Here is a 27,876-nt window from a genome sequence, read left to right as displayed (position 1 = left end):
TCCCTGGTTCACACTCCATTAGGTGATGGGACTGTAGAAAAAACTTGGCTTGTGTCATGTTGTGAGGCCCTGTAGCTGGGTTGTAATGGGCCATGTCTCGCTCTTCCTCCAGCCTACGAAGCTGTTTCCTCTGCTATGATGCCAGGGCAGATCCCCGACCCGTCCCTGACGGCCGGCGCGCTGCCTGGGCTTGGCCCCTTGACGGGACTGCCTGGCACAGCCCTGACCGCCGAGGAGCTAAAGTACGCTGACATCCGCAACATCGGGGCCATGATCTCACCACTCCACTTCCTGGAGGTGAAGCTTGGGAAGAGACCCCAACCCGTGAAAAGTGAGGTGAGTCTCGGGGGCTGCTGCCTGCAGATAGCCCTGCAGGGCTGTTTCCTGCACCTGCCTGGGTTTCTCTCCTGCCTGTGCTTGGGTTTCCTGCCAGCGTGGCCAGCAATGTGTTTTCTAAGCATGTCATGCTGCCTGTTTTGTGATGTGCACACGTGTTGGCAGCTGCTCCACTGGCTGCCTCTTCCCTGTGCCTGAATTTCTGTCCCTGTGGCATGGGCTGGGAGCGGTGGCCTCAGTGTCCCAGACCTGACCGATCCTACGCAGCTGTTGGCAGCCAGCTGAACTCAAACCCTGCCTGTGGAACGGGGTCTGGTGCATCCAACATGTCCCTAGGTTGGGGTACATACCCAAAGGAGAAGCCACGCAGCCCATCAGAGGGCTTGTGCGATGCTTTCATCCTGTCTCCGGTGCCAGCGAGCCCTTGGTGCTGCTGGCATTGGCATTGCCTTTCCCGCGGGGATGAGGCATGTGGGTGAGTGGTGCTGAGCGGCAGTGGTGACTCAGCTTGTGCCGCAGGTGCTGCTGGCTGGGGCTGCCCCTGCCTCACTGCTCGGGGGGGCCCTGGCTTCACCTTGGGGTTCCTGGGGTGGGGAAGGTGGGCAGCTTCTGCTCGGTACTGCAGGCTGGCATGTCAGAACCGGACTGCAGGGACTTGGGAGACACTTGCACAGTGTTTTCCTTGTGTGGTCGTCTTATGTGTTGGTTGTCCAGTCTTTGACTCCTTGACACTTGCAGTACTGGTGGTGAGTGTTTGCACCTCCCACTGCCTGCAGATGGAGCTGGGAACCCATCAATTCAGAGACCTCACATTGGTGAGGGCGGTGGCTGCTGTCAGAAGGTCCAATAAACAACCCTTCTGGACAGTGCATTTGCTCCTGTGTGAGGATACCTTAGATGATGCTGTGTGAGGATGGGGTGACGTGCATTCTCTGGAGACGTCAGCGAGGAGGTGCTAGATGATGTGAAAAGCTGCCCGTGATGAGCTGTGAGCTGAAGGGGGTAAAACATCAGTTCCAGGGAGCAGCCCGCTCTCCAAATGACGCTGACACTTGGTTTGGCCCAACTCTAATGGCAAAAGCTCAGCAGAAGCCAGGCCCACCTGCGGGGAGGGTGCCTGTTCCTTCCCCGGAGCCCCTTGAGGTGGACTCCCGTGGAGAGAACTGGTACGATAGAGGCCATCTGATCACTTTGCACAGGAGCTCTGAGCTCAAAGGGGTGTCCGATCAGCTCGCGCAGCGTCCCATGGAGATCACCTAGGGAAGGACTGGGCAGCTCCGCAATGGCAGGAGCTGAGGCTAGGATGCTGTGGGAGGCTGTCAGAAGGGCCTGGGAGGTGCTAATGGCTTTGGTCCCTCTATGGGCAAAGCAGTCGTGGGTTGGCAGCTGAAGCCAAATGCTGCCCAAGCTCTTGGCCTGGGTATCATGCAGTGAACAGGGTGCAATGCCCACCTCACTTCATGGATTGGGGAAGAAAGAGGGAGTCTGTAGCTGTGCTGTCTTCCTGGGCACAACTCCTTTCCTGGGGTGTCTCAGGCACCTCTGAGCTGGCCTGGTAACAGCTGTTTTTGCTCAGCGGGCATGGGAATGTGGTCTCACTGGCCTCTGCGTAACAGGGACAGGGGAAGCTCTGCCTCACAGCAGATACTGGAATTGCCGAGTGTCCTCCAAGCCAGTTGTTGAGACACCATGTGGAGGAAAGATAAGAGGAAATCCACCGGCAGCCCCCGCATGGCTGCCTTCCCTGCAGACGGTTCCTCCCCTGCATGGCCTGTGAAGCCGAGGAGTTGAAGACAGCAAATGGAGCTGCCCCTGGCACAGGCTTTGCAGCAAAAGTCTGGGGGAGCTGAAGCAGTAGCTGCTTATCCCATGAGTAGCCAAGAAGCTGCCCACACATAATTTTGCAATGCAGCCTGCAGCTGCTTTCCTCTCCCAGGGAGCTGAGCCTGGGGACACTAGGTAGCAGCATGCCATGCTCTGCGCGGCGCCTGGGAGGGCAGGCTGCTCCCCGTGAGCTGTGGCACAGGCAGGTTTCTCTGCTGTGCTGGGGGGACCAGCATCTCCTGGGACTGCGCGCAAAAACCAGCCAGTGGGTGCTGGGCACTGGCTTCCCGCAGGGTGGTGGACAGCCCCACTGGGCAGGCTGCCCTCCTCTTGGGGCAGCTGGAGACCGGTGCTGCCGGGCTCCTCTGCCATCAAAACCCACCTGGGGTGCTTCATCTGGGACAGAGCCCTGCCCTTCAGGCTGATGATTAGCTCTGTCCCTGATGCTGCTGACTGAATTCAGGAGGCAACCCCAGACCTTCCACCCACAGGGCTCCCCTGGAGATCAGCTACTGAAACATGCTATGGGGTGATACAGCATCGCTGTCCCTTGTGACTCTGAGTAGAGTCCTAACCACCAGCACCAAGACCATGTCACCTTTTTGAACTGAAATCAAGCAGAAGCTGAGACGGGGAAACCGGTTTTCTTGAAGTTAGAGGAGCTGTGGTCAAAAAGCAGAGCCAAGAGTTCAAGCTGCTGCTATCTGTGCTGAGCCATCCTCCTTCTGTACCCCATCTAAAGGACACAGCCCTTTGCTGGGCCCACTGTGGGGTGGAGGGGAAGCTGAAGGGGACAGGAACAGGTCACTTATTCTTTGTCCCTCACTGAATGGAGCAACAGGGCATGGAAATGTGTCAGGCAGTTCGCAGGGACACCATGAGGCTTGTGCAGTCACTGTTTGTTCTTCCAGTTCCTGTTACAACCCAAGATGTACTTTGCAGTAAAGTTTGCAGTGTGTTTCTTGAGCTTTGGAGCTGTGAGCATCCATCCCCTCTCTGCACCCTCCTAATAATCCTTGAACTAAAAGGCCAAGAAGCTATCTAAGGGGTAGATGAGTGGTTGGTAAATGTGCGGAGGGGAATGGTGGCTACCCTGATGTCCACCTCCTCTTAAACTCTGTGTGGAAATTTTGTAAGAGCTGCTTGTGCCTTTCTGTGGGATATTCTGGTTCTGCCAGGAGGAAAAGCCAGCAGAGTGTGGAGTTAGAAGTGAGTGACCTTCCTGGTCACTTCTGCTAACGCCTGCCGCGTCTGAGTTACGTGGGTGTAGCGAGAGCTGGCCATTTCTAACTGGACTTGGGGGCATCAGTGCAGTTCCCATCCTGGTTCTCCCAAGTGTGCTGCATGATGCCCTATGGCACTGCCTTGGCAAAGGAATGGTGGCAGCCCGGCGTTATGGAAGTCTGTGCATAGCTTGTGCTGGCTTTGCTTAATATTTTAGCCCCGGCTAAAATAGCAACTTTGGTATAATGCTTGGGAAGTAAGGTAGAGAAGATACAAAAGCTATTAGTGCTATAAAACTTGGACATCATCTTCTAAAGCATACTGCATATTGGACATGCAGCTTGCTTAAGGTACCCCTTCATTCTGCCAAGTCAATGCTTCATCCTGTCCTTGCACATCACATTGAGATGTTTTGATTAGTGGTCTTTGGACTCGGTGAATGTTAGCTGCGTGCAGTTTGCTGTGGACGATGGCACCTGCAGCTTTTGTTTCCTGCAGGCACCACCAGTGTACCTACATGTGGGGTAATCTGGTGGCCCCCACTCCCACCACCACTTTGTGGCCTTGGCATTGGGAATCTCTGACTTTCCTTTTGAGGTCACTAAGCCCAGGCGCTAGAGAAACAAGGCTGTTCAGATGGTGTGTGCTGCGAGAGGCTTGTCTGGGAGATGTGTCCCTCAACCACACTGACTTAGGGAGGTATGAAGGGAAGGATGCAGTTGCCTTCTCAGACTGGAGCTGCCCTTAGATAAGGAGCAATTAGGCTGTGGAAGTACTCATAAAGCAAATGTTGCTGCCACTGCATTTGGAAAGATATGTGCTGTCAGGTATCAGTTGATAAGAACGAGGCAGTTCAGTCTGACATCTCAAATTTTGGAGTCCCAGGCCAAATGTGGATGAAGGCACTGGGGACCTTTTCTTCTCTAGCCATGCTACAAAGTGTAACCTGGATGCTGACTTCACAGGGCTTTCCAGCACTCCAATTTTTCTTCAAAGAGCTGGTTTGGGTTCTCAGATGTAAGTATGCGATAGGCCATTTACACGGGCTTTGTAGTAAATATCCCTAAATACTTTGATTATGGGTTTCCAACCCATAGGGCTTATTGGCCCGGCCTGTGTGGTTTGAGTCAGACAGCACAGAGCAACTGAGTCATGGCAAACACCGCAGGCACTGCTGTGACCCGCTTCTTTACAGGGGATGCGAGACCTGTCCCCACCTTACCGCGGTGGCCCTGTGACTAGGCCAGCGCTGAAGCTGCAGCAGACAGTCCCATGTACTGGAAGAAGGGGAACAGCCAGGCCCAGCTGGGGGGTCTTTCAGGTTTCTCTGCCTCTCGCCCTTGGCTGCATGTGTGATGCTTTGAATGACTGTGCTCACAGAGCTGTGCCCGTAGATGTCTGTATGACAAACTGTGCCCGTCTTTGCGGAATGGGGCTTTATTCCCCTTGTCTCTGCCCGCTCTCAGGGAGGGAGCAGCCCTGCAAAGAGTTGTCTGTCCCCTGCCAGCCGGGTCCCCAGCTGGTCTCCCTCCCCGTGTCCCCACAGAGTGGAGTTAGAGGCCGTGGCAGCAGTGCACCTGGTTCCTGGTGAGGATTGGACCACGTCACTGGTGGCCACTATTATGGGTGGCTGCCACCCCTCTCCTAGCCCTCGTGGGGTTGCCGGATGCTCACCCCTACCTCCTGCCCTGCCCCACACCTGCTGGCTCTGACCTGGGCTTCTCCGTCTCATTGCAGCTGGATGAGGAAGAGGAGAGGAGGAAAAGGCGCCGGGAAAAAAACAAAGTAGCAGCAGCGCGATGTCGTAACAAGAAGAAGGAGAGGACGGAGTTCCTGCAGCGGGTGGGTGCCCTGATCTGTCCCAGGGCAGAGCGGGGACCTTGGCAGGGACACTATGTGACCATGTGCATGTCCAGGCAGAGCTCACAGGCATCCCTGTGCCCATGGTACCAGGGGTGGAGAGGGCTGGAGGTGGGCTCTGGGCTTGGGGGAGAGAGGGCTAATAGTGTCCCTGCCTCAGTGCTGGAACAGGAGCACCCGTGGGAGAGTGGCACAGGACAGGGGCCAACAGCGTGCTGGCCCCTTGCCCAAATTTCTGAAGGTTTCCCCATTCAGAGGGAAGGTTTCCCTATTCTCCCCTGTGACCCCAAGGCAGAAAAACTCTTACAGCACCTTGCTGCTTTTCTGCAAGGAGTGGTGGGACATGAGCAAATGACACAGCAGGGGATGAGGAGCCATTTCACGAGGGCAGATCCTTGCAGATGGAGGGTGAAAACTTAAATGCAGGTTTGTTTCCAAACACCCTTCCAGACCATGGAAAGCAGCCAGGCCGGGGGTTTGCTGTGGTGCAGCAGAGACGTGTCCTAGGAGGTGGCTGTGTATTTCCTTGCAGTGGCACTAGGTAACGCAAGGCAGCCGGGCTGGGGATGAACTGTCTGGAGGGACGTGGTGCCTTGGCAGGTCTTCAGGCTGCTCCTGTGCTGCAGGGGCTGAGGGGCAGCACTAAGCAGAGATGGCTTGTTGGCTGAATTGTTTCTCCTTGTGTCTTGTCCCGTTGGAGGAAAGTCACATGTGGTTGTGTTTCTGTTCTGCTAGGAGTCCGAGCGTCTAGAGCTCATGAACGCTGAGCTGAAGGCCCAGATAGAAGAGCTGAAACAGGAGAGGCAGCAGCTGATCCTGATGCTGAACCGGCACCGTCCCACCTGCATCGTGCGGACAGACAGCATCAAGACGCCCGAGAGCGAAGCCAACCCGCTGCTGGAGCAGCTAGAGAAGAAGTGAAGGTGGCACTGGGCCAGGAGGAGGAGACAGTGGCGCAGGGTCTTCCAGGGTCTCTAATGTATGTACTGTATGAAGAACTGTGCACCCAGGCCTGGTACAGCCAGGACCCAGTGGGCTTCCTTGGGAACTATGGACCAAACAAATATGGGGACAGAGAAGATCAGGAACCTGTCAACCATGTACTCTGAGGCTGAACCCAGGAGCAGGGCTAGCGGCGCTGGTGAGGGCAACCTCCCTGTGATACCTCATCACGGCCCGTCAGCCTGCTTACGGCCCCGGGGACCCACGATGCTGCAGCACGTCCCATGAGGACCAAATGCCCCATGGGGAGCAGGGGCCACAGGCGGAGGAGTGGCAGCTGCGCAGTGCCTGCTGGCACCCTGCCCGGAGGCTGCTGCCACTCCTGGTGCACGCTCCGGATGGAAACCCGAACCCAAGAACCGCAAACACTTGATGCAGCCCCGTCTGGTGGGCAGGCCTGTCGGGGCTCGGTGGCGCAGGCGCCCCCCACAAGCACACTCTCAGTATAATGTTTACAGCCCAGCTGTCCGTGTCGGCCGTGCTTTTGAATGCACATTTTTACACTTTTTTTAAAGTATTTTTTACAAAGTTTTTATACAGCGATCTCTATATGGATTTATATAATCACTAGATGTGATCCCATAGAAATGTATGTTATGATGGTCTGTTTGTTACAAATGCATATGCCACAGTTATCTCTATTGTGTTACTTGTCTGGTAGCGTCCGGCTCCTTCCCTGGTGTGCTGGGAAGGGGGTCAAAGCCGCCCTTCACAGTGGTATTGCTACCCTCTCCATCCATGTATGTCCTTCATAATACTCAGTTCTGTATCTCTCAGTAAATGTTACCTTTACATATGCTGTCCTCCTGTGCTCTGTCTGGGTCAGGCCATGGTGGGCTCTGGCCAGAGCTTGGCACCATGGCAGCATGTGCCAGGTCTGAGCAGGCCGGGTGCATTCCTGGCCGAGTGGGATGGTGGAGCTGATCCCAGAGCCGGTTTTGGTGGTTTTCTGTGTTAGCAGCCATGGGCCAGGGAAATTCACCCTGGGGAAGCTGGGAACCTTGGAGGCAGCTCTGACCATTGTTAAGCAAGAAGTAGCTCAGTGCTGCACCGAAGAGGTGCCCTGGGAGGACTTGTTGGCTGAGGTGCTCTAGAGGGATGTGTAAAGACAGGACCTGAAACAAAGCTGGTGGAGAAAAGCAGTGTCTGGCCCAGCTCCCACCACCTGGCGTGCAGCCCTTGAAGCTGGGCAGCTGTCCCTCTGAGCTTCCTTCTGCCCAGACCCTGCAGCAGTGGCTCAGATCTAACCCATTTTTCAGCTGCTGTCAGGAGCCAATCTTTATACTTTGAGGAACATGATGCCTCTCATCGAGCTCTGCTGAAAGGATGCAGAGCACTTGCTGGGCCTGCTTCTCTCTTTGAGACTTTATTTCTCTCTGCAGAGTGTACATGGTAATGAATTTCCAGGCTCCTGCAAGTATCAGTTTGGTGGTATCTTTGGTACTCAGTGAAAGCTGCCCATGGGACATCATATGGTCCAGCCAGAGGCATCTCATGCTGTTTGCTCACCTGGAGAGCCTGTGCGCTCATCTCCATGTGGGGGTACTCTCACCCACTTGCCATGCACCTTCCAGCAGTGCTGGCAGTGTGCGGGTGCAGGTGATGGCCCTTCTCTGGCAAATGGCCACACTGCAGTAAAACTTGCTGCTATGAAAACAGCTGGCTTGAAAGAGAAATATAAGGTGCCCTTTGAAACCAAGCATGCTAGAAGCAGCTAGCAAAGGCAGCAGCAGAAGAGTGATGGATTTACATAAATGTAATGCTCAGCTACTCCCGCCAAGGCTCAGGCGGGAGCTGTCTGAGCTCTGGCAGTGCCCAGATAGGTTTTTGCACAGTCTTCTGTATATCCTCTAAACAGCCTTTTGCTGCATTCCAGTCAGGACCAAGGGGTTTGCCACTCAGTTTAGTTTTCAGGGGACTTGGTTAGGCTATGGTCCAACGAAGTTAAAGCAGAGGGTTTGGGCCTCTGCCCCACAAGCCACAGCCCGTGAGTGTTGAATGGAAAAGGCTCCATCTCTGTGCAGCCCTGGGCTGAAAAACCTCTCCTGGTCCCTGTAGGAGATGGTCTATTTGATGTTCCTGATTCTGATAGCATGTGTCCTCTCCAACCCCTCCTTAGCAGAGATACAAATATTGCCATGGGACAGGTGCTCCCACTGGACACCTTTCAGGCTGGTGCATTACAGTGGCATCTCCTGGGCATGGGCAGGAGCAGCAGGCACATGCCAGGTGCAGCCCATGTGGCTCCATGCCAGAATGGTGCTCCCAAACGCAAAGAGCAATGGTTGTACCTGTGGCAATGCCCTCCCACCTGGGTCCCCCTCATGCAAGGGCTGGTAATGCAGATTTGCTTGGAAAACACAAGGGACACTTCTTAAAGGTCAGGCAGCCACCTCCTGGCCATCCCACCCACAGACATCCTGTGCTGGGTGCGCTGTGGGCCACTACGACAGCAGAGCTGATGGTGTCATGTACTTCTGGGACAGGGCTTGGTGCCAGTGGTGCTGGAGCTGATAGCCTGATAGATGTGAGGCTGCTCCAGCCCCATGTCCCCCGGTCCAGCCAGTTGTCAGGCTGAACCCCTAGTCCTGATGGGTGCGCACACACACAAACACAGGCCCGTGGCTCCCTGCCGTAGCTGGTTTTAGATGGTCTCTGCAGTTGCTGGCACCGGGCACAAGAGCCCTGGGGGGCTGCAGCCCCCCGGCAGCTGCTGGCACGCAGACCTCTTGCCTCGCTCGCTGGCCAGTCCGGCTGCAGTTCACTTGCGCTCACATAAACCTGCACACGCCATGGCTGGATGTAGGTTTCCATGAGACCGTTGGTAGGCTGCTGCAGTGCTCACCCACCGGGGACCAGAGAAGCGCTCGGAGCAGCCAGCCGCCTGCGGCCGACCTCTCCTCTCCCTCTTCCCTCTGCTCTCCCGCGCCGGTCCCCCTCGGAGCCACCGTGGCCTCGCCGTTTCCCGCTTGCGTGTATCCCCTTAAACCACCCCGCGGCCGATGTTGCCCCCCGGCCCCGCTCCTCCCAGGGGCCCGGGCAGGGCAGCCCGTGCGCTCCCACGGGGCAGGAGGAGGCGGCGCGGGGGACGCGGGGCCCCCCGCCCGGTGCGGGCCGCGGCGGGAGCCCAGCCCGCCGGCAGGAGGCGCTGCGCGGCCGCGGGAGCGGCGGGTCGGGGGCCGGGGCGCCGCCTGCCGCCGGGAGCGGGGCTGGGCAGGGCCGGGCTGCCGCAGCCGCAGCCGGGGATGCCTCTCGCTGCTGAGCAGCGCCCCGGCCCCTCTCCGGCTCCGCCATTGCCAGCCGGTGCCAGGGAGTCCAGGTGCCTGTCCCGGAGCGCCGGCTTTGTATGCACCGCTGCTTTGTGAGAGCCCGCCTGGAGCACTGCCTCCAGCTCCGGGGGCCCCGCCGCAAGACGCGGGCCGGTTACAGCAGGTCCAGAGGAGGCCCACGGGAACGGGCAGCGGGCCGGAGCGCCTCTCCTGTGAAGAAAGGCTGGGAGAGCTGGAGCTGTTCAGCTTGGAGAAGAGAAGGCTCTGAGCAGACCTTATTGCAGCCCCGCAGTATGTAAAGGGGGCTCGTAAGAAAGATGGAGAGGGAAATTTTACCAGGGCCTGTAGTGACACGACGAGGGGCAACAGTCTTAAAGAGGCTAGGCTTAGATTGGATATAAGGAAGAGACTTTTTGCAATGAGGGTGGTGAGGCACTGGAACAGGTTGCCCAGAGAAGTTGTGGATGCCCTGTCCCTGGAGGTGTTCAAGGCCAGCTTGGAGGGGACTTTGAGCAACCTGGTCTACTGGAAGGTGACTCTGCCAATGGCGGGGGGGTGGACTAGATGATCTTTAAAGGTCCCGTCCAACCCAAACCTTTCTGTGATTCTATGGTTCATGGTGCTGTCCCGCGGTGTCAGATGGTTCTTGCCAGAGATGTGAGCCTGCTCGGTGTCGCTGGTGCTTCCCAGCCATTTCACCTACAGGTCTGCTTGCAAGATACCTGAGGTGGCTCGACAACCGGGACCACCAGCAGTAACTCCCAGGGAGCCAGCAGCCCCCTCCAGCACATGCCCATCTCCTGTTTTGTGAGATCCACATTCAGGTCAGAACCCTTGTGCTCCTTCCCACACTCACCAGTTCAGGCAGGAGCTTTCCCCAGGGCGTGATACCACATTTTTCCTGAAGCCCAGGCAGATGAGCCCCATCACATTTCTATTGCTTAGAGGCCTGTCCCAGCTCCCTGGTGACCTTTACATACTACCCCCCCCAGTTCCCTCTGCAAAGCCATTCTCACCTCTTCTTCCCCAGGGAAAGGTAGGTGCCATTTTGCCCCAAAGCACCAGGCCTGAGGCAGTGCTGGGGTGATGTGCTGAGGGTCCAGCTAGTGTAGGTTGGTGTGAGTGCTCCACACTCCATGCCTGACTCCCTTCTTCTTGCTGGACCTCTGGCAAATGGCAGGGCCCACGGGTAGCAGGAACCCAGTTTCCCCACAAGAGTCCCCTGGTCTTGCCAGCTTCCCACCCCTGTCTCCTGCAACCAGCTCTCCCTGGAGTGGTTGAGCAAAACTTGGTCACGGCTCCCTTCCTTTCCTCCTCTTCTCATCCTCTCCCCACCCACTGCCCCCGTCCCCCCACCCCCGCAGATGCCAGCCCCTGTGTGCTGCCCTGGGGGCAAGGGCATCCAGCCTGACCTGGCCCACCGCTGGTCACAGGCAAAGGATGTCTGGAGGTCATTACTTCGCAGTTTTTCATAGTATCATTCTCACTTTGTGTTTGAAAAACTGCCTCCTCTGCTCTTCTCTCGGCAGGGGCTGAGGGCAACTCCGTGACACCGTGGTAAGTGGTATTAGCTAACCTTTGCCAGTGACCTGCCTCTCTTGTTTCATTTTGAGCCAAGGGCAGCAGGTATTCATTTACCTTTGTCCTTATTGGTTCTTCTACTCAACTTGCTGGAAAACAAGCCCCAAAAATCCCCAGCCTTGATATTTACTAAGAGACACGGAAACTGCTTTGATTACCATGGGTGCCAGACTGTGCTGAGTGGTGCTGGCACCGGCACGGCCCACGGCTGGGTGGCAGGACCAGATCCGGGGAAAACGCCTGTGCTGCCAGGATGATCACAGAAAAATGAGAAAAACTGACTGCCGCTTCCCTGAGCCTGGAAATACCAGCTGGCTCCCCATGCCTTTGTACATTTTTTGCTTATTTGTGATCACCGGTTGCCAGCAATTGGAGCGTGGGAGCGAGCCGGTGGGAGGCAGGCACCAGCCATGAGAATGGGACCATGGGCATCCCCTGCCCCCGTGGAGGCACCATGCTCCTGCTGGGCTGGGGAACCGCCCCAGAGGGCAGAGCTGGGCCGGTCACGTTTCCCTGTTTAAGGGCATGAGCCTCCCCGCACTGTGCAGCTGGTGGGGTGGCCGGGGGCATCTCCCAACTGGGACGTGGGGGCAGGCAGGGTGGGTGCTCTCTGAGGTGTAGCCAGCCCTGCTGACAGCGGCTCTGCCACCAACCCTTTCTGTCCAAGGTAAAAATCCTTCCCTGCAGCCGGGAGGTCTCCTTGGCTCTTGCTGGGCAGGGCCACCAGGAAGGGCTGGCACCTGTGACAGCACAGTGGGGTTTGCCTTTTCTCTGCAGCTGAACCCCCTGGAGCAGAGGCCAGGGAGCAGCTGCTGGCTCGGGCTGGCTCCCCCACTGCAACCAGGTTATAATTCCAGGCGCAGTCAGTGCCTGGTGATGCTTCCCCAAGCCTCGTTGCCCGCAGCAGCCTCCGTGGCTCTGCCTACACGCAGCTGGGTCTCCTGCCCAGTGCAGGCACATTTCAGCTCCTCACTGCACACGTGGGGAGAGGGTGGAGGAGGAGGTGGGGCTGGAGATGGGGCTAGCAGGGAGGCACAGAGCAGCTCGCACAGGCCAAAACCAGGCTCTGCAGCCCAGGCATTGCCTGGGGCTGAGTTTGGGTCAGAGCTTGGCTGCAGATAGAGTATGTGGTTGTGGGATGAGAAAGCTTAACATCACTGAGCCTTTGGGTTTGTCTGTCAGGGCGCGCAAGAAGTTAATCCAATTTAGCTAAAGCAGTGGGCTAGTGCGGTGGTGTAAAACCCTCCACCAGATGCCCTGCTGCTGAATTAAAGGGGGGTTTACTTTGGTTTGGCTTTTTTAAGTGGAGTGACTGACTCAAGTGGACTCCAGCCCGGGGGATGCATTTGGCAGAGTGGGCAGCAGGGATGACTGCCTATGGTGATAAGCTCTTTGTGAGCAAAGCCTGCCCGGGGGGAGGGAGTGAGCACAGTTGTACCAAGACTGCTTTAATTCTAAATAGGAGCATCTGCCAAGGGGTTTATTGCGCTGCAGTTGCTTCCAAGTTTAATACAGCTCAGCCATTCCAAATGTTTCTGTGCAGACAGGCTCTCAGTTCCCCACCGGTAAAGGAACGGCTTTCCTCTCTCCAGGGCTGTGTCCAGCTGTCTGTGCACAGAGTGTGAGTGGGGTGCCATGGGGTTTGGAGAAAGGTTATCTATCCCCTGAGGTCGAGGAAAAATTCGTGTCACTCGAGGCAGAAGGTGGGTCACTGGGTAGGACTGACAGCTCCACATCCCTGTCCAGCTTGAGGGACTCTGCTAGACAAAAAGGCCCCATGTTAGCAAGCTGATGGGCTTTTCCAGCCCTGGGTCCCAGCACTAAGAGCTGGAGCTCCTAGGAAATACGAGCAAGACACTACTTCCAGAAGCCTGCGTGGGTCTCAGCAAAAGCAGAGTTTGTGTGACAGTGAGGTTTCACTGCAGCCTGTCACGTCTCAGATGAAGCTTCAGGAACAGGATCCTTTGCCAGTAACCACCACCTTGTGCTGATGTTATCTAGTTTCTGCAGAATGAACTTGCTGAGTTGTCATCTGTGGCGCCGTCAGGGGAAGTCCTGACTCCTGACACTGCAGTTCCTGACGCTGCTTTGCCATGGCCCCAATTCCAGCAGCATCATCCGGGCTGGATGGATTTGCTGGACACCTGCTTGTGCTGAAATGGCCAGGGGTCATCAGGAGGAAGTGGGCAGCAAGGCTTTGCCGCAGGCCCACGGGCTCCCAAATCCAGTGGAACCTTTAGGCAGTCCAACATGTAGTTTCTGGTTGAGGATAAAATGGCTACTGACAGCTCATTGCAAGGTGATGCTGAACCCCCAGTGACCAGACAGTTAGCAAGAGGGGGTTTGCACTAGCGCTAATGTGTGGGTATTGGCAAGTGCCTCTCAGTACTTGGACTACCGGCTTCTGCAACAGAGGCAAACTCTGTGGGTGCCTGGCAGAGTCACTGCTGGATTACATAGACGTTTGCCAAGTAAGGCATCCCTTTTCTTCTCTGCAGACCTTCCCTGTAAGCAAAGTGACCTGATTCATTCACCAGCTCCAGCCAGCAGATGATGCATGAGTGGCTAAGCTAGTCAAGGTGCTGGTGCGTGCTGGCACTGCTGCGTGACCAGGCAGGATGATGCCACCCCATGGTGCCAGCGTAACAGGCTGGCAAAACCAAACTCACTGGTTCAAACAGACTCCCCTGCGTACAGGTATGAGATGTTCTCTGCGTCTGCAAGGGAGAGGAGCAGAACTGACTTAAATGTGGCTGCAGGCACCCGCTCTGTTGCCTGTAGGACACCTGCAGGTCACTGGCTCACGTGCACGAGTTTTAGGAGCAATGCAAGCTGCCAGTGTACTCTGCAGGGCTGCCCGGCGTGTGACATGGAGCCTTGTTCAGGCAGGGCTTTGGGGCACATTTCATCACCTGATAGCAACCATCCACTATGGCTGCAAGGGCCGGGGCTGCTCAGTGGCTGGGTTCGTATGCTGGAGTAGCAACACCTCAGCATTTCTCCCAGCCACGCTCTGGAGCACACCTACGCGCCAGCTGGCACTAAGGTGGTTTAGATGACAGTGCCAATGAGTTCAAGGCTGTGCTCCAAATTCAGGGTACAGCTAGCCAGTGGGTCCCGCTCACTGTGCAGCAGTGGGGAAAAGAGGAAGGCTGCATGAGGAATGGGATGAAGAGGAGTATATCCATCCTTTATAACCATAATGCCATAGTAGATGTCTGTGGGGCAGCTTCCCTGGGGTGCTGTGTTTGCTTCTGGTTGCCCTGCTGTGAAAACAGGAGACATCCAAAGATGGGTGCTGACTTAAATTAGGGCTACAGGAAAATTTCCCTGTGTGGAGACTAAAAGTCCCACTAGTTTAGAGTGGAAACAAGTGAAATGCCGCGTGATAGAGATGTGCAGAGCAATGCCTGGCTTAGAGATAAGTCTGTTCCTCTGCTCACCCCCTCACAAGATGTTCAAAGAAATGGAAAGACAACTCATTTCAAACTGGTAAATTGACACACTTCTCACAGAGCCAGCAAGCTGGTTTGTGCAGGTGGACAAGATGCCCTGTCGGCCAACAGTTTCAGAGGGCTCACAAGGGTGTTGATACGAAAACCAAGGATACCCAAAACTAAAGTCAAAAAGTTTGGCTTGACAAAGAAGATGGCACGGTTGTCGGACGTGTACTTCGGGGTTCAGGTAAAGAAGGGCAGGAAGGAGTTTCTGTTTTTTTTCTGTTCCCTCTTTGAAGCCAGTGTTGGCAGTTGTTAGTGATGGCAGGAGGACTGGCTCTTCAAGCCAGGGCCTTGCAGCAGCACTGCTGGCACGGCTTATGGTGCAGCACTTCTCCCTCATCTAACCTTCAAAGCACTGTCAGGGATGAGGTGCCACCGAGAACCTTCAGGTCAGCTGTGTTTGGCACTGATTCTGGAAGCCACTGCCAAAGCCATAGGAAAAGCAGGCACATCCAGGGAGGCTGGTTAAGGAGCACCTCTGTCGTGTGGGGCACTGAAATATGAGGATGGAAAGCACAGGACTGGTGGTCATCTGAAACTGCCCTCTCTCCCTCCCTCCATCTGCTGCTCTGAGCCCCCTGGGAAACTTGTGGAGGTTTGCAAGCCCTCTGAAATAGCCAGCATTAAGCAGGTCCTCCCTCATGTCTGGGTGGTGGACTATGAGCCTCCCACCTAGTGTTTCTCTCAAAAAGGCATTGAGGACCCCTGAGCTGGCCAAGGGGCTCCGGGGGATGGACCACGCACGGGGCAGGGGCTCAGCTCTGCCACTGCCTCCTCTGGCAGCCCACTTTGGGATGGGCTGTCTCCCAGAGAGCTGCCAGCAGGCGAGAGCGGTGCATGCCAGCAGGCGGGTACGCCAGCGTCTGCCAATGCAGCAGCCAGGCAGATGGGGCTTATATGCATTTGTATGTATTTTGATAACTCTGCCAGTGTGGTACTGCTGATCAGTGCTACTTGCACAGGTGCCAAGCGTACCTTCTGCACAGCTCCCCTGCCCTCTCTTTCACAGCCTCTGCTCCACGCTGCCTGTCCTCCCCCGTGCTGCCTCTGACGCACTGTGCTCCAGCACCGCTTATACGAACATCACGCATGCCCCGGCAGCAAGCTCACTGCACGTGCGCCCATCAGCGGAGCTACTTGTGCTGAACACCTCCTCCACTCATTCTGCGTGAGCCAAAGAGTTTGGGAAGCACTTGTTCCCACCAAATGTGAGGGGGGGGGAGAAGGGAGAACCAGTGTATACACCCCCTTAAGCCAAAAGAGAAGCAGATCCCATTGGAGTGGGAGTACAGTACTAGCATGAGTGCTGTTCACAGTCATCTCCTGCTGAGATGGGTGTCTCGGCGTCTAGCTGCAAGAACATGCCCTAAATTAGCTGTACTCAATCCTTGGGAGGCTTGAACATGTCTTATGGTGATGGGTGGTGTTGAAGAATATTTTCCTCTGAATGGAGTCATGGAGCAGCCACGTAATACACTCAAGAGTCATGTATTAATTTAAGAGTCAAGTAATGTGTTCACCTTCCACCCCCATGCCATGGGGCACGGCTGCAACCAATGCCCAGTGAACATCAAATGCCCCGTCAGGCTGTGGTCATCCCTGGGAGCACAATTTTTGCTGCTTGGTTGCTCTTGGTTGGATTCGCTGCAGCACTAGTAGAGGCCCAAGGTTGGGTCCTGCTGCCACAGTGGCAGGGCTGGACAGCCATGCATCTCTCCTGCTGTTGTGTAGCTTGGAAGTGCACACGCTGGGCAGTGCGAAGGAAGCTAGGGCTATGGCCCCTTACCAGCACTGGTAAGTCTACCCCTGGGTGGATCAGCCCTTCTGGTTAAACGGGTCACTGCCCTTCCTCTTTGGGCCTTCCCCATCATCACTGAACGAGACTGCCACCGAGATGAGTCAAACTGTCAGACAACATCTGCACCCTCTGCACGCCCCGTCCATGCGCTTGGATAGTTCAACCGGTGGGCTCAGCCCCAGGCAGCGGAAGCAAAGAAGCCCTGGTTGACTGGGGGGCATCTGGCAGCCGAGCCTTTTTGGTGGCCCAAGCGTGTACGTATCCAGAGTGGCTGGGTGGTCTGGTCCGTTTCTGGACAGATCCCAGAAGCTACACAAGGCCTGTGAAGACAGCAGTGAGAGAAAGTTTGGCCTTAAATGGCTGTACTCTACCAGGACTTGAGATCTGCTGACCTGGAGAGTCATGTAACTGCACATCTGAGTACTACATCATGAGCTGCTAAGTCCTTGCCAGGAACAGATTAGAGATTGCTCAACTAATTACCCAACCAGTCGATATGTACAGGACAGGAGAAGGAGACTGTGGTTCATCCCTTCAGTAGCCTGGGGTGAACTCTAATTATCTGTGTCTTGAGACCGAAACTCCTATATGTGTTGGAGGTCAGACCCTGCCAACCTCCTGCCAACCCTTCAGCTGGGAGGCTCTAGCCAGGCTTGCTCTCCCCCTCCAGCAGGGTCAGACGGACCCCAGCTACCTGGAGCTCTATGTCCATATCTGGAAAGCCAGCACATTTGGCATTTCCTTTCTATAGTTTCCTTCTTTTAAAACATAGACATAAAAAACATTACTAATGACATTCAAAAAAACCCATGAAAGTGGAAAAGCCAAGTACTGAAGAGCAAGAAATTGCCAGAAATGAGTTTGTCTGGGCAACCTAGCTTCAGCTGTCTTGTGCATATGATCACCTCCTGCATTTTGGCCTAGATTGCCATCTCTTCAGCACCTGGGCTGGACCTTGGCCGGAGGGAACGGTGAGCTGGTCAGCCAGGCTGCCTCTTTTCTGAGCAGGGCTGTGAAACTCCTATCCAGTTGGTGAAGCAAGGGACTGCAGAAAGAAAGGAGGGTCTCCTGGGTAGACACTTGGTGCCTCCCTGGAGAGCTGGGTCTGTGTCTGCCTCGAAGTTACTCTGTGAGTCGGTGAGCTGCATAAGCAAGAGCTTTCACAGGAGCAGCCACGTGTTCCTCATTTCCCCGGGGCTGATTTACAGAAGTGCTAAAAGTTTGCAGCTGCAGTCACAGACATCAGGAGCTGAGGTTTGGTTAAATAAAGTGCTATATAGAGCCAAAACCACTGAAAAATTAGATCCTAGCTGGTTAAAACTGTGTGTCCAAAATGAATGAGTACTTATGACCTAAATCTCTCTTTGTCTCTTGTTTTGCGACTGTTAAATAGGGATAACTCCACCCTCGCACCTGAAAAGGTGGCTGAAAAAACAGCTTCATTAATAGCCCTGAAGCACTCGCTCAGTACTGAAGTGATGAGCACTAGAAAGAGTCCATGAAGAAATGGAAAAGCAGGATGTTGGAGCAGGCTCTGACCACAGGACAGTGACGAAGGTAATGCAGGCATCCCAGGGAAGAAACCTTTGTGGGTCATGCACATTACATGGCACGAGGGTGTAAATGCAGCTTGCTTGCTTAAGGGAGCTAATTCTGGGATTTCCGTACTTTCGTGTGCTTGGCTTACAGGCCTTGTCATTTATCAGACATTTGGGGTGTAAAGTACCTGTTTCCTGTACATTGGCAGGCTGCACCCGGTAAGGACTGGAAGCATTCATGTGATGGGCATTTGCTCTCTGCTAGGTGGGATGAATTTGGTGGGACTACGCTTGAACTCTCCTGCCACAGCCTTGCTCTCATACTCACTCAGCTCAGCTGAGATGAAATAACCCTGGCAATGGAGACAAGTCATCCTGCCAGCTGGGGAAACTGGCCACATTGTAGACAGGACCAACATGTGCTGACAGAGCAGGACACAGCAGAAGCTTGTCTGGTAGAGAGCAAGTACTTTCTCAACACCACCATTCACTTAACATCTCTTATCAGCACCAAATCCCACACAAAAGTCTTCAAACTCATGTGGGGAATGATAAGCAAATTGCTGCAATTATCCAAATATTGTAAGAAATTATTTGCATAAAATACTACATGCGAAGCAGAAACAACCTCGGTGGTTTACAGGAGGCTGAAGTTGGTAGCTGCTGTAGGTTGGATTTTTAAATAGTACTATGCACTGGTCATGCAAACAAGATGAGTGAGATGGATGGGGTGATACACGGTTTTGAACTTGGTGCTGTAAGCCTGCAGCAGGTAAGAGGGCTGGACCAGCAGGTTTACAAGGGAACTATAGCAACTGTTGGTGCTGAGGAAGCTGTTTGCACAGGTGGGACGTAGGGACCTTTCTGGGCTTTGGAGGCAAAGGGACTGGCTACAGAAAAAGCTGAGAAATGCCCCATGTGCTCTCTGGGCTCTGAGGAGGCCATTTTAGTAGCTTTTTTTTTTATTTTTAATTTTTTCCTTATTTAAACTGTGGGAACATAACTCTAACCCATCCTTATTTAAACCCTGGGAACATAACTCTAACCTATCTTACAGAGGCAGGATTCAACCTGGACCCTTTCCAACAGCAGTTTGTTCCCAGCCACTTCATATGAAGAGGTTTGAATTACTTTCCTCAACTGCCCATCCCAAGGTCTTCCTAACCTCATCTTGCTTTGAACCTTAGACCTGAACCTTTCCTGCTGCAGCTGGAGCCTGGTGCTTCTTAGCCTGCGCTGGCTGCACAAAAAACAGCTGACCACCCTTTCCATCACAACATATCAGAGTCTGCTGCTTCCTCCCCACCCACTTCCCACCCCCAAGACTTCTCTTTTCTAGGCTAAATGGACCCAACTTCTTCACTCCTTTCTCTTAGCGCAAGATTTCTCTGTATTTATCCTTTGCATTGTTTTCTTCTGGACTTTTCCACTTCTGGACCTTTCCACTTCTGGACCTGGGCCTCTGCACGGGTCCTGGCCAAGCACAGGTAGCGTGGGGCAGTCATCTCCTCTGCCTTGCACCCAGCCCCCCAGGCCGATACCCGGCCCCTTTGCGAAACCTCTGTGCTGCGGGTGAAGCTTCAGTTTATGATGTTCTGCAACCCCCAGATTTTTCCCTGCCATTCTGCTGCCCAGTCGGTTATTCCCCAGGTATTCTACCTACATCTCACTTTGCTTTACATTTGCATTTGTTCTTGCTGAATTGCATCTTGCTGCTTTCAAACCATTTCTCTGGCAGCCGAGATCACACTAAGCCCAGCCTCCAAGTCCCTGCAGCTACTCTGACCCGGAGAGAACAGGACTCCCTTCAGCAGTGCCCGTTGTTATTCAGAAGGGACAAACACAGAACTGGATAGCCCCACCCTCCCCCTAAAAACCTCTGGAAATATCCCTGCTCCGTCAAGCTGCTGGTATGGCAGTAACCTAACACTTCTGACTTCATCAAGAGCCACTGATAGCAATTTCACAGCTACTCTGATTAAGATCAAGAAACCTAGATGATCCCAGACAGAAACAGGCAATATAATTCATAGTGTAAATTTAGTCACCTAAATCAAGCACAGAGATTAGGAGGCTGGCTCCTGAGGCTCCCCCTGATAGCAGGGGAGAGGGAGAGCCTGGGGAGGGACAACAGGGTATCAGCTCCCCATGTTGTGCCTGCAGCAGGTGCCCAGGGCAGCACCCGGAGAGCTGTGAGCAGATGCTGGTGGAGCCACACTGGTGGATTCTGCAGCTTTGGGTTGGGTGATCACCACTCTCTCCGGAGGAACGGCACAGGTCACTGCCTGCAAGGAGGCAACATGGGTCCTGCCCAGCCCAGGGCGGTGCTGTGAAGGCTCTGCCCACCTTCCCTCCAGGAGACACCTTCTCATTTACAGCACACTTATTCATTGCTTATAAGTGATGGGAATTCATTAGCATTTTTCAGTAGCCAGCTTGAGGGCAAGGAGTGTGTTTGGACAAGGAGGGAAGAGGGATGCGGTCTTATTCCCACTGAGCAAGACCAAGTGTCCAAACCCTCTCCAGCAGAGGAGTGTAGGTTTCCTTGGGAGAGCGGGAATCCAGCAGCGTGCTTCCTGGAAAGGAAGTGCCGCACAGGGTTGCAGAGTTCAGAGGAAGTGTAGCGACATAGCGAGTGAATGGATGCTTCAACGGTTTTGCCTGTAGCCGATGCCTTGGGAGGCCTGAACTCAATGCCCTTTGAGCCCCTTGTCCCACCGGTGCCTTTGGCTGCTGCATTCCCGGAGCCGGCCATGCCAGAGGAGCCCTGCCTGCTACAGGGGGGCTGCACCGCCAGGAGACGGGATCCCTCAGGGTGACTCATGCTGAGCATTTCCCTATAGCACACCAGGAGAAAAAATACACTCAAGTCTGTGAAATGTTCAGATAATAAGGCCAAGGGTAGTGTACCAGTGCCACAGGATGTTTCTAAAAAGGGAAATGGACCAAAACAAAGCAGTTTTTCTACGGGGGCTAGGCCAGGCAATTTCCCCGAGCCGCCCAGCCCGTAGCCAGCCCCACGTGGTTCTTGCTTTTGGCCATGTTTGCCTCTGTGTTGGCTCCATGAATGGCAGGGCTGGGAAGAAATGCCAGCAATGCCCACTCAAGTATGCACTGTGCTCCAAACGTGTGCTTCTCTGCTTTCTGTGCTGCAATAAGACTGCAAACCCAAAGCTGCCCATACTTTTGCCCTAATGACAACTGCATCTCAAGTGCCCTTGCTGACACCTTGCTGCTGAGACTTGCTTGCTTCTCCTGCTTGAGACAGGAGAAACTCAACCAAAACACCAATATGCAACAAAAACCAGTAAGTGGGAACTGGGAATTGCAGCTTTGCACAGGAGTGGGTTACTGTGGATGGGTTCATACCTGTTTCTGTACCTGCTCCTCAAAGCACATGTGAGAATTCAGCCTCTCTGAAGATGTGTGCTCCTGTCTGTGGATGGAGAGCCTGTTGGCACATGGCCCCAGTTCATCCCACTGGCTCTGGCGACATGAGCAGGTCAGAAAGCAAATGGCTTCTGCTTTGGCACTCCCTGCTCCTGCACTGTCACCTCCAGAGCCGCTAGCATGGGGTACCCTGAGGGCGCTCCTGAAGCACTGGTGTCCCAGGGGCTGCTTTGTACATCTTCAGACTACTGAGGCTCGTACTAAGGATGGAAGTAGTCCCACACAGCACAGACCAGGGGAGAAACAAGGGGATGCCAAGCAGCATCTCTTTGCTGCCGTCTACATGGGCCATGCACAAGTTGGGTGCTGGCAGAGCGAGAATAGCAAGGAAACAACCTCCAACATGCCATAATGCTCCTGTCTCCCCATAGTCCTGTCCCACATCTTCTACTGCCAGCTGTGGCGAGAGGGAGCTAGAGGGGAGCATGCAGGGAGTCAGGACCCCTGCATGACAGTCTCACATCCCCTGGGGTGTAGCCAAGCTCATACCATGGCATGGAGTGAGAATTAGGTCTCAGGTTTAGCTTCTGTATCCATAGACCATTATGTTTACAGCACTTTAAGTTGTGTGCCAGGGTTGATACTCCCCTGACAGGCCAGTGGTGAGGTACTAATGAATGTTTTAAACTGCTAAAGAGCTTTGCCTTGTAGAAAATACCAGTCCTACCAAAACCAGTCCAAATGTTCTACAATCCCGAGAGCCTTTCTTCTTGGGTGGGACCGGAGCTTCATTGTACACATGCGAGCCATCTGTACAAAGAGTGTTTACGTGGCACCTGCTGAGGGTACCTATCCCCTCCCCGGGACCAACGTCAATGGTGTCGGGGGTGGCAGGAGAGGGTGGGTGGGTTGTGGGGAGGTGGGTGGCTGCCTGGGAATTTCCCCAGCTGGGCTGGGGTGGTGGAGGCTGCCCGGGGCTGGACCAACCTCCTGCCCACGCAGGGCTGGCACGGTGTGCAGTGCCCCTGGAATTTCTGGGGCTCCCGGCAGCACCTCCTCCGCACTGCCCTCCTTTGAGGGTCCAGGTTTCACAGCCAGAGCCGGGGCTTTTCTTCCTTTCCATCTCTGCTGTTTGGCTCAGAGAAAACCCATCTCGCTGTTTTTCAACCGCCTGAAGGTGTTTTTCGGGGGTTTTTCAGGCTATTTTGAAGTTCATTTTTCCCAGATGTGCTTTTTTTTCTTCTTCTTTTTTTTTCTTCTTTTTTTCTTCTTCTGTAACTTTTCTTCTTCGCCTTAAAGTTTCCGGCCACGTGACTTTCAGCTTACATCCCCGAGGTTCTGAGAAACCACAGGAGGCTGAGACCTAAAGGGAAGGTGCAGAGGCTCCGAGAAGAGAGGCAGAGAAAGTGGCAGAGTGCAGGGCAGGAGGACAGCGTGCCTCCGGGAAGGGCGAGAGCCGGGAAGCCAAGGGCCATCTCAGGGGGGACAGAGGAGGGCAGGGGAGAGGGAAGGGAAGCGAGACAGCAGGCAGGCACACCAAGAGCACAAAGGAAGCTGAAGAGGCCCTGGGAGCCAGAGACAGGAGCCATGCCCCACAGCTCTGACAGCAGTGACTCCAGCAGCTTCAGCCAGTCTCCACCTCCCAGCAAGCAGGTAAAGTGGGGGCCCTTCCCCAGGTCTCCCCATCTGGAGAGTCCTTTGGGGTGGGCCATGGGAGGGCAGGAGGAAGGGTGTCACCCACCACTGGTGTTTTCACAGCACAGTATGGCGGGGCTTTCTAGGAACGGCTGTGGGGAGAGGGATGCGGGCCTGAGCCAAGAGCCCTGGCAGAAGCCCTGGCCACCAAGCTGGGTACGGGTGGAGAGAGGAGGCCTGGTTCCCTGGGGCTGTTCCAGGGCCAACTGGGGGGCCGGGACCGCTGGGCATGGTGGGCCCTCCGATACACGCTGGGCAGGCAGCAGGCAGGAAGCTTTGGCGTGACAGTTGGTGTTCTGGCGAGGAGCCGGAGCATGCACCTCCTCGCCATGTACCGGGACGGCTGAGGGGCAGCCTGCCTGCTGCCCGCTGCCGCAGACAGCACTTGGGACCCAGAAAAGCCCTGCCACTTTGGGTCTGCTTTCTTTTCTGCTCAGCCTCAGACGTTTTTCGTCTCAGTAATGCTTGACAGAGGGATTTTGTTTTGTTGCACAGAGTACCTTAGTGGTAGGTCTTTTGCTGGCAGATACTGACACAAATCTGAGGTATTATTTCCACTGCATTTTCTGGGTAAGCTTTATTATATCTGCCAGTTGCCATTTCTCTAGGGCTGGCAACAACAGCAATTACCTGAGACTTTGCTCAGAAATCTTGGGGATGATCAGGGCAGATGATTTTGGGCTTGCAACCAGGGATGGGGAGGCATCCCGGTAGAGAAGGGTGTAAAGCACAAGGGTTGCCAAAGGATAGCGACTGGACTTGGTGCAGGACATGGGAGCTGCTGTATCTGAGACATTTGTGGGGTATTGAAGGCAAGGATAAAACGGTTAAGTTCAAAGAAAAGAAAAGATGTTGGGCGGGGTGGATGGGGGAGAGGATGTGGACAGACTGATGGGCTGGGAAGATAACTTTTGTGGCTGAGTTTTGTAGTCCTGTGGAGAAGCGGTGGTGTGAATGTTAGAGAGTCCACAAAAGAGGCAGTGCAATATGAAAATAGAAGATGAAAGAGTCTGTGTGACGGTTTCAACTGTCAGAAGGCAGCAGCAGGACCAGATCTTAGCAGAGAATGGCTGCTGCATGAAGCTCGAAACCTGGAGCCTGGAGACCTGTGCTCTCCCCTGCCCAAGGGGCTTGGGAGTGTTGCAGTCAGCATTGCAGGCATTGCTACGAAGGGACTCCAGAACAGAGCAAGCACAGAGATCAGAGAGCTGGAGCAAATGAGATCTGGGCAAAACCCAAAAGCTCTGAGTCTGTCTAGTTAAAGAAAGCAGGGGTCACATTGCACTGTAAGGGTCTGCAACAAATAAGGCCTGAGGGAGAATGGTGATGGAGAGGGGGTGGGACCTACAGGGATGAAAGGAGCTAAACACAGACTGACTCTCTGGAACAATGGTTGGAGCTGGAATGTCTGCAGTGCCATACGCCCGCAGAGAGATGGGGAAGGGAAAGGTTTTCTGTACAAGGAATTAAAATTGTCTCTGTTCCAGAGAGAGGTCCTTATTCTGGCCCCTCAAGTCATATCCCAGGCCTGTGTCTTGGTGAAGGGAGAGCGGTCATTTCCCAGCTGTGCCGGGATGCCCAAGGGTATCAGACTTGCCCCTCCTGGCAATGGGGATACCAAAAGCATCACATATCCCTGGGTTACGGCTTTATTCTGGTGCTGAGGGTGTGTATCCCATGTCCTGTGCTTCAATGATGTTATCTGCTGTGTCCCCTTCCACCTACTGCCCTGCAGGAGCAGGGCAAGGGAGGGGATGCCCTAGTCATTTCCATGCCTTGTTTCTCTAGGACTCTTCTGACGACATGAGGAAAGTCCAAAGGAGGGAGAAGAATCGCATCGCTGCCCAGAAGAGTCGCCTGAGGCAGACCCAGAAAGCAGACACGCTGCACTTGGTGAGCACTCCCACCCTTCCCCAGCGCTGAGGGCTTACACTGGGGACAACATGCTTTTCCCCTCGGGACTCAGAATGGAGATGTTCAGTTGAGACAGGACAAGAAAAGTGAGGCCAAGGCAGGATGCAGGAGTCAGTGCTCGCAGCGAGAGCACACCGCCCAGGATGACTGCCACTGAAGCATTTAGTTTTGCAGCTAGTTTTGAATCCATCTTCATCTCTCAGTCTGACACTACTGATTTCCTTTCCTAACCTCTTCTGACCAGCTCAGTCAGAAGCTCTTTGAAAGCACAGACTCACCCGGGCTGGCTCTCCCCAGGTTTGTGCTCCATGCCATCACTTATGCAGTGGCGCAACAGCATACAAGGATGTTTTTCTGAGACAGTAGTGCTTTGTATTCATTGGTATGGATGATGGTGCAATGTGGAGCTAAATGGGCCGCCTACTCTGGTCTGTTCCCTGAGACGCTATGCAGTGCAGAAAAACAAATATTAATGATTTTCTAATATTTTTAAATGTCTCCATGGTAGCACTTGTATCCCTTTCTACAGCTGAACACTGTACAGTACCTGGAGGCTTTTCCTGTTGTTTAGCATGGATTTTCCCTCCTTTGATTTCACCCTGCTGTCCCACTCTCCTCCTGTGGCACCCTGGGCGCCCCTGCGGCTCTTCCCAGTGTGAAGAATTAGGCATCTGATTTTCAGGAGGGATGGTCATTTCTGGCTGTGTGTGTTTGGGCAGGAGTATGTGGTCAGTGTCGGAGCACAGGGGCTGGGCTCCTTTGCGTTGTGCACATTGGTAAGTGCAGTCCCATGTGTTTTGGGCCACTGGTGGGCAGGATGTAGAACACCCAGCCTGCAGTGGGCAGAGACCATCTTTATCCCTGCGCTGGGCTTGGCTGCCCTTTGAAAAGTGGTAGTCAGGCTAATGTTCAAAAAAACATCCTTTGACTTAGTGGTCTTCATATTCCCCCAGATGCCCATTTTTGGGAAGAATACTTGAGAAGCCGGTCCTGAACCTTCCTCCTTACATAATGCCCTCAGTCCATAGTTGGAGCTGGGTTTAAGGCAGATTTCACTCTTTTTTTCAGTAGCTGATGATCCTAGAGCTGACATGGTCTAGCCTGATTGCATTATGTCTGTCAGCAGCGATGGGTCTGGGTGACTGTGCCTCAGAGGGGTGAAGAGACACCCTTTCCTTGGGGCCAGTGCTCTGCTCTCTCCAAGGTAATCCTAGAGGGGGATATGGGCTCTGATCCTCCCCCAGGATGTGCACCAAGAAGAACTGGGCTGCTTTTCTTAGAGCAGATGACAAACCACTTGCTTATGAGATGACTGCTGCTCAGCTAACATTGCTAGCGCACACTCCTTGCCTTCCCATGGGGATGGTAGCAGGGGAGCTAAGCCCAGTTTGGTTCAGACAGAGAAGATCCTGGCAGGCAGCTGGAGAAATGCAGGGAGGCAAGCAGAGGATGGATAGTGAATTTTTGCTAACATTTTTCCAATTCCTGGAAGACAGTGACCCCCTGCTGCTCCTGGGTTCATTCCCTGAGTGCTCTTTGCCTTTGGTCAGCTTTGCATTAGGGACTTTGCTTCTCTGATGTGGTTCTGCCCAGAAGAGCATGGCTCAGCTTGAGCTATGGTGATATGAAAGGAGCCAGCAGCTCCATCTGCCCCAGGGCTTTGTAGCTTGTGTTTTCGGGGGAATGAGTCATGGGGAGGCTGGGGCTCCTAGCCCCTGCGTGATTCCTGTGAGCTCCTGAGTTCGACGTCAGTCATGATTTCCAAAGCATTTACTCACATCTGAGATGCTCGTTTGCTGTGTGAGCTCCTCCTGTGACAGCCACTGTAACTGCTGGGTGCCTTTCAACCCGTGTGCAGAGAGTTCTGTGCACACTGTCAGAAGTCGGTGTGGCACCAGAGAAGCAACCACAGGGGTGACAGGTTCGCTTTGCAGAGGTGGTGGTGCAGTTTTCCAGGGCCTCAGAGAGCTGGGTCTCGCTTTAGCTGTCTCGGCTGAGTTTGCAGAGCCTGCCGCCATGTCCTCCCTCCCTCCGCCCTCTGGTCTTGCTCAGTCTGCAGGCTCCATGGTTGGTCGGTGCTTGGGATGCTCCAGCCTGGAGCTGGCTGCACTTCGGCAGCAGTAGAGGTAGCAAAGGCTGCGATGCTCTCAGATCATTGAGACAAGGCTGAGCATCATTATTAACCCCTTTGTTGTTATTCTCATTAATAGCAGTATTAATTCAGTTCTTCTGAGGCCTCGGTTTCTCTTTTCTTCTGACTCAAGCATCTCCCCCTCCTCCCCACCGTGCCACTGGTTTCCCCGGCTGCTAGCAGGAAGCAGTGAGTCTTTTCTTTCCAGGGCAGTGACAGGTTTCCTGTGGCAGGTGGTTTTCTGGTTAAAGACGGCGGTTATTCAGCGCGCCCTCCCCCCGGCCGGCCGGCCCGGGAAGCAGCGGGGCACGTACGTGTGCGTGAGAGGGAGCGAGAAAGCCTGGGCGGGAGCACGCCACAGTCACTTCTCGTAAGCCGGGGCCGGGGAGTGCGGCTGGGGCTGCCAGCATCGCGTCCGCACCCGCGCCCAGCCCAGTCGGCTGGGGGAGGGGGGTTTGCCCAGGCACGGCTCTGTGCCGAATTTACCGGAAACATGTCATTCTGGAAACTCTGCGGGGCAGAGAGGCGCGGGACCACGACCCCCATGTCCCCAGCTCATCCCTGTGGCTCCCGCGCTGAGGAAGCCCCTGTGGTTTTGTCTCCTCAGGAGAGCGAAGACTTGGAGAGGCAGAACGCTGCCCTGCGCCGGGAGATCAAGCAGCTGACAGAGGAGATGAAGCACTTTGCCTCGATGCTGAGCTCCCACGAACCACTCTGCTCCATCCTGACATCCCCTCCGCCACCTCCAGAAGTGCTTTATGCCACACACTCCTTCCACCAGCCCCACATCAGCTCCCCACGCTTCCAGCACTGA

The 27,876-nt window shown here is 54.6% G+C and overlaps 2 protein-coding genes across 2 annotated transcripts; both read left to right on the top strand.

Moving 5' to 3' along the window:
* Nucleotides 1–120: 120 nt before the first annotated feature.
* On the top strand, nucleotides 121–6,492 carry JDP2 (Jun dimerization protein 2). Its single transcript, XM_009809389.2, has 3 exons — nucleotides 121–336; nucleotides 5,122–5,226; nucleotides 5,980–6,492. The coding sequence occupies exons 1-3, from the start codon at nucleotides 136–138 to the stop codon at nucleotides 6,163–6,165; spliced, it is 492 nt and encodes a 163-aa protein (XP_009807691.2). The 5' UTR covers nucleotides 121–135; the 3' UTR covers nucleotides 6,166–6,492.
* Nucleotides 6,493–22,909: 16,417 nt separating this feature from the next.
* On the top strand, nucleotides 22,910–27,876 carry BATF (basic leucine zipper ATF-like transcription factor). Its single transcript, XM_059819911.1, has 3 exons — nucleotides 22,910–22,975; nucleotides 24,806–24,910; nucleotides 27,670–27,876. Exons 1-3 carry the CDS (start codon nucleotides 22,910–22,912, stop codon nucleotides 27,874–27,876), a joined length of 378 nt encoding a protein of 125 aa, XP_059675894.1.

The sequence above is a fragment of the Gavia stellata genome, chromosome 7, assembly GCF_030936135.1.
Source record: "Gavia stellata isolate bGavSte3 chromosome 7, bGavSte3.hap2, whole genome shotgun sequence".
Classification (NCBI taxonomy): Eukaryota; Metazoa; Chordata; class Aves; order Gaviiformes; family Gaviidae; genus Gavia; species Gavia stellata.
Note: the sequence above shows the minus strand (reverse complement) of the source record. Positions and strands in the feature narration are given on the sequence as shown.

Excerpts from the sequence above, each read along its gene's own strand:
- JDP2 (XM_009809389.2), top strand. The coding sequence starts at position 136 with ATGATGCCAGGGCAGATCCCCGACCCGTCCCTGACGGCCGGCGCGCTG. Across the intron at positions 337-5,121 it reads CCCAACCCGTGAAAAGTGAG|CTGGATGAGGAAGAGGAGAG; the intron begins GTGAGTCTCGGG and ends GTCTCATTGCAG. Across the intron at positions 5,227-5,979 it reads GGACGGAGTTCCTGCAGCGG|GAGTCCGAGCGTCTAGAGCT; the intron begins GTGGGTGCCCTG and ends CTGTTCTGCTAG.
- BATF (XM_059819911.1), top strand. The coding sequence starts at position 22,910 with ATGCCCCACAGCTCTGACAGCAGTGACTCCAGCAGCTTCAGCCAGTCT. Across the intron at positions 22,976-24,805 it reads CTCCACCTCCCAGCAAGCAG|GACTCTTCTGACGACATGAG; the intron begins GTAAAGTGGGGG and ends TTGTTTCTCTAG. Across the intron at positions 24,911-27,669 it reads AAGCAGACACGCTGCACTTG|GAGAGCGAAGACTTGGAGAG; the intron begins GTGAGCACTCCC and ends TTGTCTCCTCAG.